The 16655-nt window shown below is 36.1% G+C and overlaps 1 protein-coding gene across 2 annotated transcripts in view; it reads right to left on the minus strand.

The window, feature by feature from the left end:
- YIPF7 (Yip1 domain family member 7) overlaps positions 1–16655 on the minus strand; it is a 46323-nt gene that overhangs the window by 18284 nt on the left and 11384 nt on the right. Inside the window, exons 1-2 of one of the 2 annotated variants that reach the window (XM_049630446.1) lie at positions 8023–8112; positions 6423–6539 (exon numbers count right to left, since the gene is read on the minus strand). In XM_049630446.1, the coding sequence (XP_049486403.1) occupies positions 6423–6538 (116 nt within the window). In that variant the 5' untranslated portion in view covers position 6539; positions 8023–8112. Of the gene's footprint in view, positions 1–6422; positions 6540–8022; positions 8113–16655 lie in introns of those variants that run through there. The other variant, XM_049630447.1, reaches the window with a different exon arrangement.

The raw sequence follows: 16655 nt of genomic DNA on the forward strand, positions 1-16655 counted from the left end.
ATAGTGTATCCTACAGTGACTCAACAACTCTATACATTACTCAGTGCTCATCATAAGTGTACTCTTAATCATATATATTGAATGTACACTTAATCCCACATTTTCTAGCATTATCCTTTTATATTAGATGGTGCTAACTCTGATGGCTATGCTAACAAAATTCTCTTATATTTTCAGTGACATCTTTGAAGCCTACAGTATCCTTTCATGAAAGTCATTCAAGGAGAATGGACTGGACAATTTCCTAATTGCTTTATTAAGCCCATAGCACTGAATTATTAACTTATTAAAGGCAATTGCATGAGTTAAATTAGTGTAACCAATAGTTAAGACGGTAAGGGTCTATCCTATCTACAGTCCATATAGCAATGGGAGTTGTGCAGGGTGTATCAACAAAATATTCCTCTTCTCCTTGATTACACAGCATCTTAATTAGCTCTATGAGAAGATGCATATTGAAATTTTGATGATTTCTAACTCAGCACATTATTCCAGATGAAACAAATGTCAACTAAATTAGACCAAGAAAACACTGGACTCCGGCTGGTAGAGTTTAAACATTAACTTTGTTAGCAGGCATCTCTTCTTCCTGTAAAAATAAATACTTAAATAAAAAGTTAAAACAACTGTCAGATGACTGCAAAAAATCCCTTTAGAACCACTGGCAACATTCTAGTCACATGACTCTTCTTTTGCTTCCTGACTGCATGGGATTACATTTCCCTTGCAGAAATAGTCTAATGATAGAATTTATCCCAAACCAAGTAGAGTGGTTAGCAAACATGCCTCTGGAGTAAAATCCTGTGTTCAAGTCCCAGTATCTTTATCTTAGGCAAATTACATCATATCTGTGCCTCAGTTTTCTCATCTGTAAAATGAGCATAATAATAGAACTCGTGGTACAAAGTAGTGGTTACCAGAGGGGAGGAGGTTGGGGGATGGGCAAAATAGGTGATGGGGATTCAAACCTACAAACTTCCAGTTATAAAATAAGTAAGTCACGGGAATGACAAGTAAAGCATGGGGGATATACTCATTAACATTGTAAGAACACATGGTAACAGATGGTAACTACACTTATCCTGATGAGCATAGTTTAATGTATAGAATTATCTAATCACTGCATTGTACACCTCAAACTAATATAACATTGTATGCCAATTATACCTCAAAAAGTATGAACCAATTAAGAACCAATTTAAAAAAAAATTAGTCAATATCAAAGCTGAACAGGGCTCAATGTTCTTCTACCAATATATCCAAGCCATAAAAAAAAGTGCTGTATAATAGAATAATAATAATAATGGAACTCATAAGGTTATTGTGAATTAAATTAGCTGAAATAAGTAAAGCACTTAGAATAATGTTGGGCACCCAAAACATGATCAATAAGCATTAGCTAAGTATTTGTATGCTGTTTTCTTCCTGAGGCTTACACTAAAGCATTCTAGACTTCTTCCACACATCCTGGAACAGCTCCTTCTCTATTTGTAAATACTTGTGTCTTTCTCAAAGAAAACAACATTAATAGGAGGCCAGGAGGGTTTCTGTGCTGATCACCTTTAGCTTTTCACCATTTTGGCTTCCTTGGAACACCCAAACTGACTTCACCAACACCCCACCAGTCTTGTGTTTTCCTACCAGGAGAATCTCCACTACATGCATGCCAAGACATCTGTCTCTAAGCAATAAAGCAATGGCCGCACACCTGGTCTATATAAAAATCCTCTGTATCTTCACCATCTCTTCAGTAATTCCTTTTTCACCACCCATACCTGGGTTTATAAACTTCCAACTAGTCTCCAGCGGTATGATGTCATGTTAAGGCATGGTCTCCAGCTGGGGAAAATATTTTACCTCTGAGGAAACAGGACTTAACATTCACCTTGCAATGCAAAAATAGAAGATCACTGGTAAAATATTCAGTAAGGGGTGCTTGGTTGCTCAGCCGGTTGAATGTCCAACTTCGGCTCAGGACATGGTCTTGTGGTTCATGGGATCAAGCCCCACATCAGGCTCTGTGCTGACAGCTCAGAGCCTGGAGCCTGCTTCAGATTCTGTGTCTTCCTTTCTCTCTACCCCTCCCCTGCTCACATTCTGTTTCTCTCTCTCTCAAAAAAAAAAAAAATACATTAAAAAAAAGACTCAGTAATAATTTCTTGTGATTGCAGCAATATGTTTTCTGCATCCTGTTACACAGTCACTAGCTACATATTTTACTAAGTTTCATTTTTCCAAAACTGTAGGTATGGACTTCATTACAACAGTCATCTGAGCTTCTTTCCTTTGTCAGTCTGATCCAGAAGGCATGTAGATGTTGAGCTAACTCCCAGTGCCATATGGAGAGTTAGAGTATAAATCAGGTGGTAAAAAATGTATCAACAGGTAAGTACAATTCATTGAAAGTCTAACTGCACATTTAACTAATATTCAGGTATGGGTATATTTCATAGAGCCAGATGACACAGCATGCTTGCAAAGACCTGAGACAATGAAGGTTTCAGCATTTGTAATACTATCACCTGAAATAGCCTGAGACAACAATATGACAGATCTACAATGAAAATACCCTGCTGGTTTAAAAAAACAAAACAAAACAAAACAAAACAAAAAAAACATTGGTCTGTACTCCCAGAATCATTTTATCTATGTAAGTCTCCAGTTGAGCCAGTAAAATGAGGCATTCTAAATACCCTTGGTAAGAACAGGGGCACCTGGGTGGCTCAGTCGGTTAACTGTCCAACTCTTGGTTTCGGTTCAGGTCATGATCTCATGGCTTCGTGGGTTTGAGCCCCTCATTGGGCTCTCTCTGGCAGTGTGGAGCCAGCTTGGGATTCTCTCTCCGGCCCTCCCCAACTTGCACTGTTTCTGTCTCTCTCAAAATAGATAAATAAACTAACTAAATAAATAAACAAACAAATAATCTCGGTCAGTACAAAATATACAGGATCAGTTGGATGGTGGTGTGGTTTAAGGAATGGGGGCAGGGGAGTCGACTTATACCACATTCCCGGATTCTGGCTGAGCTGTTGGGTGCACAGTGACTTTGTGCCACTGGCAGTACCACTATGTTAGAGATACTAGAGGAAGATCAGGTCTGGGGATTCAGAAAAGCTGAGGTTCAGTCCATCTGTTAAAGCCCTACTAAAACATTCAGAGGGAGTTGTCTAGTTGTCACCTTTTCCACAGAAGTAGCTCTTTCTTGCTCTAAATAATTTGAATAGATTTTCTATTTTTTTTTTTTTAAAAAGAAAGATATAGTGGGAAAATATGGCCTAGATAACTGGTGAGAGGTGATTGGAAATAATGCCTATCTGAATGATTAAATAGTTTAAAATATATATTTTTTAATGTTTACTTATTTTTGAGAGAGAGAGCATGAGTGTGGAAGGGGCAGAGAGAAGGGGAGACACAGAATCTGAAGCAGGCTCCAGACTCTGAGCTGTCAGCACAGAGCCCGATGTGGGGCTTGAACTCACGAACCTTGAGATCATGACCTGAGCCGAAGTCGGAAATTTAACTGACTGAGCCACCCAGGCGCCCCTGACTGAATAGTTTTTTTAGATGAGAAAACTCCTTGTTCATTCTCAAATAAGAAACTTTGTTTTAAATACAAATATCTTTATTGTCTTAGTAAGCATAGTCAACCAGCTTTCAGATGAGTATGCCACTGAGTAAGCTTTTTAAAACAAGTTTCCATTAATGGGGGCAGGGGTGAACAGAGACAGAGAGAAGGAGACTAACTGATTATAGCTATCTCCTGGATTCCTGTGTCTTTTGCCAGGATGGTCAGCATCTTTACTGTGACTTGGGGTGTATTTTAATTGAACAATTCACTGTATGAATAAAAGATCAAATCTCTGGAGTTTGATGTACACTAGTAAGTCGCTGACTTGACTCCATATTTTATGTACCTCATAAAACTACCATACCTAATATGCCCTTTTCTAATTCCTGAGACTTGCAGTGTGGACTGGAATTTAAATGTTACTGCAGCCAAATCAAGACTTGGATTTAAATGCTAAGCAACTGAAGCAGGCCAGGCCATCAACCTAATACAATATAATCTTGAGTTTTCTCATGTGGTTATGTTAATTTCCATCTCTTTGTCATCTTGATTTCTGGGCAATGTTGACATATGTAATCAAATGAAGAAAGAAAATTGGGTGGTGTTGGCGGGAAGAAAGCTGTGGTCCATGAGTCCCTGCATAAGGAGAAAGCTTTGTTTCACTTTTATCGGGCTTTTTAGTTTAGTCTGAAAATGTAGACTGTAGAGACTACATACATAGAACCCAGGTGTTTTATTCCAACTGGAGAAGAGAAAGGAGAAAATAAACAGAAGGTGACTCGTTTCTGTCACCAAAATAGGAGAACACAGCAGAAAAATCCTATCAGATGGCTCTCACTGTGGATTATGTATTTTGAGTTACCATCCTGTAATACTTTAATGTTCAAGCTACTCCCTCTGCCTGATTAACACTTTTCTGACACCAAATACTTTTTCTTGGCCTTCCAAAGTGTAAATCATAAATTAAATAAAATCAAGTTATTTTTTGTAGATTCTGCAATGATAGAGCCAATTCTATAGCTTTATCCTTTTGTCCTTTTTTTCTTATAAATAGTTTTTAAATATCCTAATTTGCCTAATGATAATATTCACAGAGAGAGAAAGAGGGAGGGAGTGGTATAGATTGGTTTTCATGTTAAGGAATGCTTATGGTAACCTGACTGAAGCTGGATAACATAGAATAGGGATGTGAATGAGATAAAACTCCAGATACTAAACTTTAACAGTTTTAAAAACATTTTATACCAATACCTTTCCCTTTTGCCTTAGAGAAGTGGTTCAGCAGGAGTAGGTAGAAAACAGCACCTATCTGTCTGTCTTCAGGACTGATCATCCAGTGGAAACAATTTCTAAGTTGTTCTGGGCATACCCACTGTCTGTTGTATTTATTCTATCTTTTCCTCCTTCATCTGGATCTTTCATGATACTTATCTGCTTTTAGAAAAATACACTCAAGAATTAATAAACTAAAAATATTTCTTATGAGGTTATATTTGGCCTAAACTTGCTGGAATGAAACAGTGACCACATATCCCAGTTCACCTAAGATGGTCCAGTTTTAATCCCATTGTACCACAATTATTATTAATGGCATGCATTTTACTCTTAAAAATGTCTTGATTTTATAATAAATTGTGTGCCCACCTTAGTTATGGGTCTAATCAATAACCTTGGACTAAAATCCAAACCCTGTTTCTTACTAGTTGTGTGACCTTGGAAAAGTTCCTGGATTTCTCTGGGTCATTTTTTTCTCATAAGTAAAACAGGGGAAAAATAAGTAAAGTGGGGAAAAATAAAAGCACTCATCTCATGATTGTTTGGAGATCCAATAAGCTAACTCATGTACAGTTCACAACAGTACCTAACACACAGTAAGAGTTCAATAACTTTTAGATATCTTGAAAGTTGAAAGGTCTGACGCCTCTCACAATTCCCTAATCTAGACTCACAAAAGAACATCCAAAGAAGCAACTGTAAAAACAAAGACAATTAAGATTAAATGACTTTAGACAATAAAGTGTCCATTGATGTGACAAGTTATAGTCACAGAAAAAACTAATATTTATTTTATGGTTCTACCATACAACAGAATTTCCTACACATTATCACAACTCTTCATGATAATTCCATGAAATAGGTATTATTAATGCCCTTATTTCTCAGTTTAAGATACTCAGGGAAGTTAAAGTGTTTCCCAATATCACAAAGAACAAAGGCTAGAGCCAAAACTTGAAACAAATTCTTCTTACCCTAAATGCTCTTGCCCTATTTACCTTAGTGAGGGTAAATACTAAATTCTTAGTCTTTTTAATTTTCAACTCAAGTTAAACCGTCAACTCAAATAACTAACACGTTCTGAAATATGTGTATTTTAATTCCATTTAAGAGCTTTCACACTGTATTATAATTGCATATTTAATTGCCCTCTCTCCAACATAAATTCCTAAATTTTATGAGGGAAAAGATTATGGACTTTTTTTTTTTTTTTTTATCTTTGGGTCCGTAGCATCCTTCTTAATTCCTAACACACAAGCAGGCACTTGATACATGTTTATTAATTAAATAAAATCTACTTCTTGATCAGTGTCCCAGAAAATATCATGTAAAATGAAAATTGTTTTCTGTTCTGTCCAGGGCCTGTATTCAGGCTCCCCGTTAAGTGATATTTTGAAAATAGGAGACAAGCCACCCACCTATAAATGGGCCTGCAGTGAAGTGAATTAATTTCCCTGACCTTTCCTGGCATTTCTTCTCGGGTATTTTACCAAGATATGCTGGAGAGAGCTTTGGCTTTCCCCAAGGAAGCCCTCCCTTGTTAAAATATTATGACTTCTTAAAGTGAAAGCATACTTACTGTCTAGATCCATAAAGATTTCCATAGGCATTAGAATCTTCAGAACTCTGGTCCTGATTATCAATAGTATAATTAGATTGGTAAAAATCAGAGTCAAATTGTCCCAAGTTTGACATCCTGAAAAATAAGAATGTTTTTTACTGGGAATTTTGAGTCTGTAAAATTTCTTTTGAGATATTTAGCAAGGATTAACTGATGATGTTATTATGGCTGGATTCCTATTAGAGAGTAATGTATTCTTTGGATGGGTTAAATTAAGTATTGGGGAAATGGGTGGAAATGTATTTAGAAAGTCATTTAAAAATGTGTATCTTCAATTAACTTTTCTGAATTTTTTTTTCCACTCACTAGGACTGTGACTTCGACCAAATTGACTTTGATGTGAAAGAACTAGCATTTTTCATCAAATTCTTCATTCTTAGCAATTTAAAAGAAAAAGTTTCAAAATTGGTATACATCTAGATTTTCTCTTAAACAATGTTAGTTCCTCACTTTAAATGCATGCAACCATGTTGTAAAGCCAGAAAACAAATGACTGATAATTCTATTTGAGTTTTCATTTTCCTTAGAGTTTTGAAGTGTGTTAATAGCCTTCCCAACCCAGCTGCCAAACAAACAAACAAACAAACAAACAAACAACAAAACACCCAAATCCTACAACCAGTTTCCTAGTTCTGCTTTCCAATTCCTTAAATGTATTTGGAACATTTTTCTTTTTCTTCTGCCTTTCCTGCTACTCCTAGGCTTCTGGCTGAGCAAAAGGGAGAAAGGCTCAGTTCTGCTAAGGGAGGAGTCTTTCTATACACACCTTCTATATAGTTTCCACTCACTTAGGGAGCAAAGTAGAGTGTGTGATCTTGATTTAGACCGAATGGCTAGAAATACCAGAGGGAGGAAGAAAGACTTGAAAGGAGAAAAAGGTGGGGAAGAAAGCAATAGCAAAGTAATAGTGGCTCTTTGGATAAAAACTACAGAATGAAGAATCTTTTCCAGTGGACAGATAGGGTTATTCAACTCAACATTTTAATCTTTATTTTTCTTTGAAAAACATTTTATTTCAAGGAGTGAATTTAAATATCATGAGGAGCAATCCACACAATATAATAACTTATAGAATACTGCTATTAATAAGTTTTGAATGAAATTGTATAAACAGCCTTAGCTCTAAAGGGCTTCATTACTCACAAATATTGAAGTAATTGTCAAATACATCAAATTGTTTTCAGTTTGGTAGAAATACAGAAAGCTTTTCTAAAATTAGATGTAACAATTCATACATCTGACTTCATATATCAAAATTTTTCATTAGTAATGTGTATAAAAGTAGCTATGAATTATGTAAACCAAAATCGAGACTAGAAGAATATTAAATCTTTTAACAACTTATAATTTAAAGGTCTTAAAATTTAATAGCATAACTTTCTCAGTCCATGAAAACAAGTTATTATGCAGCATAGAGAGTAATTTCATAGAAGAATACACTAAGGTTTCCTAACATGCAACACTTTATGTAACATGACTATTGGTATTGGAGTCCTTATGTAACTCAGCTTCGTGTTTTGTTTAAATGCCAAGTTTTTCAGAAGGATTAGACACATACCTTTGTATTGTTTATGTCAAGAGGTCTTCCAGGCAACGTAGTTTCACTTGAGAAATTTGTAACAAATCAGTTGGTGAAATGATGACCCTCTGGCTCTCTATATGTTTCTAAATTTGTACGCTGACACTATGAGCAGGTGGTAGAGCCAAAAAAAAAAAAAAAAAAAAAAAAAAGCCTGCCAAGGCCAAACACAGTATCCAGTATCTTATAGAACTTGTTAAAGTTTACAAACACAGTGAATGGTATAGGGACATACAATTTGATAAAGTGAAAAGGTAGATTCAATTTTCCTGTGTACATGTGCCATCAAACTCTGATTTAAGATCATTAATTTGAGGCAAACAAGAGGCTGTAATAATCCTCCTGCTTCATGGCCTATATAACACGTTTAACCTAGTCACGATTTCCTAATGATAAGCAGTAAAAATCAATACATGCTACATACCTTAACTAGCAATCTTAGCAACAATCGGAAAATGGGGTGTTGTCAATTTTATCCACATCTGAACCAATTTATATAAGCAACATTTAGGAAAGCTCCCTGTAATCTGATTTCTTCCCTCTCTCTTACTTCTCCAGCAGAGCCCATCATGGATATACTAATGTGATCCAGTAGTGCTTATTTGCAGGGCATGTTCTGAGCCAATCCTGACCATTTCTGAGCCAATCCTGACCACCGGAAAGCATCAGACCCATTTCCATCCCGAGAAGCTACGTGAGTTGGTTCCCTCTATATCTGCAGGTCATATCCAGGAACCTTCTCCCTAGTTCTGACCCAGGTAACCTGGCTAATACTCCCCAATTCTATCTGGACCTGGTGGTTTTGTTTCTAATATCAACTTCATGGCTGGAGGTCAAGTTCGTTTCCGATCTGCTTCATGCTGATTTCTCTTTTTAGGACTGAGACTTCACATGTATCCAGACCTCAGTAACTGAAATCTGGTGTTCAAGGGTAAATATATTTGGCAGTTAGAAATTTTCAACTAGAGCCAAAGGCAAGAATGGTAAATTAAATAATTTTTCCCCACACTATTTTAAAACATTTGGAGTTTGAATTTCTCTGATCAGAGCTGCCCTTTACTAGGTCTCTACTTAGGTAACCGTAGCTCCCACATTTATTGAGGATCTACTCTTTAATGCCAGACTGTGTTCCAGATGTCATACAGAAGTGGACAGACTAGCCTCTGTATTTTAAAGAGATATAGTTTAGTATAGATTCTACTGTATCTGCAATAAATAAAAATGACTAGCAAGGCATTGTTCTATGAACTTTAGGTTTAAATCATTTAGGTCTTGCAACGAGCTTATGAAGTTTATTATCCCATTTTAGAGGAAAAGAAATAGACATTAAATACCTTTCCTGGGTGGAAGCTAGCAGGTGGAAGAGCCAATGTTTGAAACCTGTTATGCTAAGCTCAGAGCCCACATTATTATCCAAGATAATTTCAGGAATCAACTGAACTCTATCAAGAAGTTAGCATATGCCATTAAGATGGAAAGTGCAAAGGGGAGAGGGATTCGGTATTCAGTGAAGGCATCTTGAAAAGGTCATTTGGATTGAGACTTGGTTGTTAAGAAAGAAGCCATTTGAAAGACTATGTGAAGAGGATTTAAAGCAAATTCTCTGGGGTGGCAAGGAATTTTGCAGTTTGTGGTTTAGAAAGTGAGCCAGGTGGTAGTCATTTTGAATTAGAGAAAAGTTGAAGGAGATGGAAGGAAGTCAGTGGCATAGGCAGAGGCCAGATCATAGAGGACATGGTAAGGAGTCTAGATTCTATTAAACTTGAAGTGGAATGCCACTGCAGGATTTTAGGCAATGGGATGATATGATCTGTTTTTGCAGAAATTGTTTAGGAGGATGTTGTGGCAGTAACACAGGCATGAGGCACAGGTGGCTTGGACTAGGACAGCAGTGGGCACGGGAGAAACTGATAGAAGATTCTTGGCAGCTGAGGGAAGGATGAATTGGAGGGGTCAAGGGTGAAGCAGGCATGTAAGTAAGTTCATTCTGGGGAAATGATAAGGTGTTCTAAGTGGATAAGGTCCCATGGAGCTAGGACTGAACAGGTTAAAAAGATATGTGGAAAGATTTGTTAGGGTTCAACTTCTGCTGAAAAGGAGGGGAAAGAGAGGGACAATTGTTGAAGATGATTTCTGACATCAGAATTCTGACAGCTTCCTCGTACTAATGTATTAATGTTATAGGAAAAGGCCAAATTGTTATATAGTAGCCAAATTTAGATCATCCTGCTTTCTATTCCTTCTTTCAAAGTTCTTTGTGTGAGAACGCAAGTTCCCTCCTGTAACAGCAAGGACTCAGAGTGTATTCTTTTTTCTGACATACAAATTCACTGACAAGTTTACCAAAGATAACATTTTCAATTTTAGTCCATTGAAATTTTAAACTTATTTTGTGATTTTGTGCTTTTCAAGTTAGTTTTCCTTCATGAAAAACCAGCTTGATTAAATGAACTGCAGAAATACATAGACCAAAAATGGCATATAAAAATGAAATTAATCTAAGCCTCAAAGTGAACTATAAGCCATTTGAAACATTTATAAACCAAATGACTTCATTCTCCTGGTAACTGCATTAATGAACCATTAATACATATGCCAGAATACTGTGAAGCTACTCTTATAAATGTAACATTGTATGTGCATAAAATATGCATTTAAATTCTTTTCCATTAATGAATCATCTAATATATAGAGTATTTGTATATATACATACATATCTCCAATACAGAGAGAGAAAGCTTATTTTATTTTTTATTTATTTTTTAATGTTTATTTATTTTTGAGAGAGAGAGGGAGAGAGAGAGACAGAGACAGAGAATCCAAAATGAGCTCTGTGTTGACAGCAGAGAACCCAATATGGGGCTCGAACTCACGAACTGTGAGATCATGACCTGAGCCAAAGTCATATGCTTAACCAACTGAGACATCCAGACGCCCAGAGAGAACATTTAAATCAATATTATAAATAGTCACAGTTTCATCAGTTAATTATTTTAATTCAACTACTTAAGTAATTATTTCTGAGTTCTGAGTGATCAAAAAAATGGAATATGAAAAAAGGTTCTTACCTGATGCAAAGAGCACTATGTTCTGCTTGCAATTATTTTCCTTTCCTTTCCTCTTTTCCCATTCTCTCTCCCTCCATCCTTCCCTCCCTTTCCTCTCTTGTCTCTCTAAACTCTCTCCTAAGGTGATCTTATCCATTTCGTTGGCCCTATACACCATCTCTGTATAGACAGTTCCTGAAGTCATACACAGCACTCACCTTTCTTCACAGCCCCAGACCATTTGTTATCTCACAGCCATAACCGATTTTAGCCAAACTCGTTTTTAAAAATCTCGACACTCCCCAACTGAATACTCTCTCCTCCATTCCAAGAAATGGAATTGCAAACCATTTACTCACTTAACTCTGAAATCATCTAATTCTTCAATGAATGCTACAGATTCTACCTCTAAAATGTATCTTCCACTAACCAATTCTCTCCATCTCCACTATCACTGTAGGTTAGGCCACCATGTTCTCCCACTTAGACTTCTGTTTGTAGTTACTTGAAAAAGTGATGGGGCACCCGGATGGCTCAGTCGGTTGAATGTCCGACTTTGGCGCAGGTCATGATCTCGCAGTTTGTGAGTTTGAGCCTGATGTCAGATTCTGTGCGGACAGATCTGGAAGACAGATCTGTGCTCAGATCCTGGAGGCTGCTTCGGATTCTGTGACTCTTTTTCTCTCTACCCCTTCCCTGCTCCTGCTCTCTCTCCCAAAAATAAATAAACATTAAAAAAAAAAAAAAAAAGTGAGATGTCCCTTTTAAAATAGCACATTGGTAGATTGTAATAAGTTTACATAATAAAGACTATTGAAATTGTACCTTTAATGGCATAGTGACTTGCCAAAATGGGAGGGGGGGTAGGGAGGGTGGAGGGGTCTCTTTCGTTGTTTCTGACTGCAATTAACAGTGGGAATAAGGAGAATTTTCATCCATAATTTCTTATTCTGTTTCTGGTGATCTGTCAGGTGTTAAAGAGATTGTGAGATGATCAACAGTTTTACCTGAAACAATTCACCCTGTCTGACAATTACGCAAACATGTATGTGTTAAATTAGAAGATAAATACTTAGCTGGATGGATAACAATCACTACTTTTAAATTTTCATACTTAGAGCCCAGGATTTCTAATGCTATGTATCAGTTTAAGAATCACATAAGATTATGACATCCTTACTGTGATCCTTTGGTATAAAAACAGAGTCTCAGAAAGCTACATGACTCTTGCAAACTCACACACCTAGTATGTGACAGAACCTAGCTTGGACCACCAATTCTCACATCCAGCCCTGTTTTCCTTCATTTCTCAAACTGTTTCTCCCAAAAGACTGTCTGTGGCTGTCCAAAATACTGTTGTTAGAAACGTACCTTTTTGGAAACACTAAATGATATTTATGTGCAGCCTTCAAAAAATATTGGCAGAACAGAGATGCCACTGAATGACGATGAGAAAAACGTATCATTTTCTACCCCTGCAGACAAAGAAATGGATTGTTTGTTACCAGTGTTTATCAAGTAATTACTTAATTTTGGCAGTCTGTATTGCAATTTAGTGTACAATGATTCCATTGTAACCATAAATTACTATTCTTATTAAGGTAGAAATAATATGATACAATCTGTGTTCCATTACTTTCTTTTTAGTTTATTTATTTTGAGAGAGAGCACCTGTGCAGGAGCGAGGGAGTGTGGGGGAGGGGCAGAGAGCAAGAGAAAGAGAGAGAGAGAATCCCAAGCTGGCTCACCAACTATGAGATCATGACCTGAGCCAAAACCAAGAGTCGGGCACTTAATTGACTGAGGCACCCAGCAGACTCCTGTTTTTGTTTTTGTTTTTTTAGTTTATTTCCATTACTCTTTTAAAAACTATATTTTGGTCAGTATTCTCTACATGCTCCTTTTGTTAATACCACCTAAGATCTGTTTCTGATCATGTTCCCATTAAAAACCATGCTGCTTCTATTTTATAAGTCTGAAACTGCAGCCCTGAATATTACATAGTCAAATGAAAATGGGCATAAAATTCTGTTCCAATGCATGAATTTTAAAGAGCTCAGTGTGTTCTATGCAAGAAGATAGAACTACAAGGTTTTCCCTCATTAACGTTGTCATAATTTATTGTTGTGTTCCAATTTGGCTATTTCTTGTTAGCTTCCACTTTTGTCTGAGAAAAAATGGAATCGAGCAGAATTATTACTGAATGCATGAGGTTTTTAGTTTGGTAATAATTAAACACTAGCAAAAAGATAATTTGCATCTGAAATTATGAAAGTTGATGTGACTGGTAGTTGAGTTATACATTCTTAGTAACCATATTATTATGAAATCTTTTTAAAATGTAATAACAAAATCCAATTTATATACATTTAGCAGACCAATAAAATTAATTTTTATAGGAAATCTTTCCTACTAATTACATAAATTCCTCCACAAGGTATCTAACCACATGGATCTTTAGTGCTCTCATCTGAAAAATAAGAATACAATTAGGGACACCTAGGTGGCCCAGTCAGTTGAGCGTTTGACTCAGCTCAGGTCATGATCTCACAGTGTGTGAGCTCAAGCCCCACACTGGGCTCACTGCTGTCAGCAAGGAGCCCGAGTCAAATCCTCTGTCCCCTGTCCCCTTATCTGCCCCCCCCCCCCCTCAAAAAAAAAAAAATGAATAGAATTTATACCTACCTGTTAGGGACTATTTATTTTATCTTATCAAATTCATTTTATTTTTCCATGTTTTATAATATACCTAAGTTATTAAAATGAATACACATATGTAACACACATTAGTATATATGTGTAAGTATAAATAAATCTGTGTATAAAACATGAGTTAAATTATACAGGCTTTTGTAACAGGAATAATTAACACAATGTGGAGCAAATAGTAAATGCTCAGTAAATACTATCTGTTATGATTATGCTTCTAGGTGGAAATAAAGTTGGAGAATAACAGGTAACTATATTCACTCTCTGTCCAATATTTATAGCAATTCACCACATAAATATTTATTAATGAATTCTTCTTTGCTATTACATAAATCTACACGAAAAAAATCCATTTCACTAAAAGAAGGTGATGGGTATCTTATGTATACAAATAGTGATTACACATGAAAGATTACTTCAACTTTTACCTCTTATTTTTTAGAAAGAAATAAAGATTTTAATGACAGACTAAGAATGGACTTTCTTGCCAGTACACCACTTATTATTTTGATTAAACTCTCTCAGATACCAATCAGTAGTGATGCAAGCATATCTTATCTATATTTCTTTCAGCAATGAAAGGCAAAATCTATCCCATGCTCTGTCATAATTCTACCTTTGCAATTGTACCATTAGATTTTTTCAAGGTATTCCATCACACTGAGTGGGTAAAAGGAGTTGCAGCAGTTTGAAAAATTGACCAAATATTTTATATGTATATAAATATATGTATATGTGTGTATGTATATACACATATATATGTGTATATGTGTATATACATATATATATTTAAATGTAATTCTTAACATAGAAATTCTATTTCATAAAACAGTAGCTCCACTTTTTGGCACTAGGATATCACTCATTACCTACAGCTTAAATTTTTAATTTAGTGGACATGTAGTCAAACATTGCCTTAATATATAGGTGTCCTTTTACAAACAACTCTGTACTTTGAAGTATTTATATTTTCATTCACAAACTTGAGCTAGGAAAATTAGTGTACTTAATGACAAAACGATATCTTTAATACAATTTTGTTTCTTTTTAAAAAATATTTTGGGTCTTTGGTTTAAAATGGCACTAGGCTAGAAAGTTGCCTCACAATTTCTAAACAAGATGCTCATGGGGGTTTAGAAAAAGATAAATACTCCACAATCCCAAAAAGTGATGCTTGGAATCAGCCTACTGCCAGAATCTGGGTAGAATTTCTATGATAAACTTGATGAGTCTGCAGTGAGAAAAATGACTTCTATCACATTCTTCGCATCACACAGGACAACAGTCATTCATATGAAAAGAAGGAGGTAGATTCCTGAGATCCTTGGAGTCGTAGGCTTTATACATATTAGAAGAAAAAGCAGCCGTGCCATTATGGTAAGGATTCTACTTTTTTTTTTTTTTTCCCAATGTCTATTTATTTATTTTTGAGAGAGTGAGGGAGGGGGGAGAGAATACATGGCGGGGAGAGGGGGAGAGAATTCCAAGAAGGATCCACGCTATCAGTGCAGAGCCTCATGCAGTGCCAGATCTCATCAACTGTGAGCCAAAAATCAAGAGCCTGACGCTTAACTGACTGAGCCGCCCCAGGGACCCCAGGATTCTGCTTGAGTGCCAGTGGCAAAATCCGGCCACCTGCTTGTATGCTGATACATACTTAGAGAAGCCTTCTTCTAGTGAGAAGGAGGCTCGGTGTTGGGGAATACCATGAAGAGGAGTTGCAGCAGTAGCACTGGGGTGGAAGTTGTTGATTGTCAAGGTTGATGCATCTTGGAACTACCGTCTCCACTCTATGCGGCTATTGGTAGTGTCAAAGATAAGAGATATTTAGTGACAATTTATATTGGGGGAATAGAGCTTTTCATGTCACACAGTACTTTCGCTGAATAATCTGAGGATCCAGCCTACTATAAAAATCCAACAGAAGAACTACCATTTGTATTTATTCTTATCCAATGAGAAACAAACATTAAGCTTTACCAGTATTTTGTATACAAATCTATACTGTACCCTCCTTCTTTTCCAGGGCTCATCTGCAGTGTTAGTGAGGTCTTGAGGGAAGAGTCGGAGCCCACAGCTTAGAGGGGTTGACAGGAGTGCCCGTTTTCATCCCTTCCCTTTTGTAGGACAGCAACATATTGTGGTTTATAAATGCCCACTAAATACAGTAATGGACTGGATTTGTGTTTAACTTAAATTTTCCTCACAAGATCACACATGTCTTCAAAGTCAAAGTCAGAGAACAGATTAAATGAGAAGACAACAAATTAGAACAAAACATAAGAGGAGGAAGCTGATACCAAAAAGGAGTTGGGTTATTTAGGAAGCATGTAAAGAAGCCATTTAGTAAAACAGAATAATTTAAATCCTCAATGGAAATGATAGAGTATAAATGATAGTTCAGAAATTTTAATCAGGGCTGTAGAGAATACACTTAAGATATTACCTTCTAATTCAGAAGAAAAGGACAAAGAGATTAAAACGAAAGAGAAAATAATAGCAAAGAAATAAACAATAACAGGCAAAAATTTAAAGTATTAATAATTTTAAACTAAAACTAGAATTAACTTTGACCCATCAAATTAACATAGACAAAATTAAGTGAAAACATCTAGTTTTAGTAAATATGAAGGCAATCAGAACTCTCTTAGAGTTTATTTTAGTGTACATTGTATTTAAAAATCCATAGCAGGTAATTAGGCATTGAAACACATTATAAAACTTGTATGTTACCTGACTTATCAAATCCAATGGAAGGAATTTATCCTAAGAATGTAATCAGGGACACACATAAGGTAAAATCTCCTACTGGCATGAATGTCTAAGGGACTAGTTAAATAAATCATGATACACCTC

Source organism: Panthera uncia, chromosome B1 (assembly GCF_023721935.1).
Source record: "Panthera uncia isolate 11264 chromosome B1, Puncia_PCG_1.0, whole genome shotgun sequence".
NCBI lineage: Eukaryota > Metazoa > Chordata > Mammalia > Carnivora > Felidae > Panthera > Panthera uncia.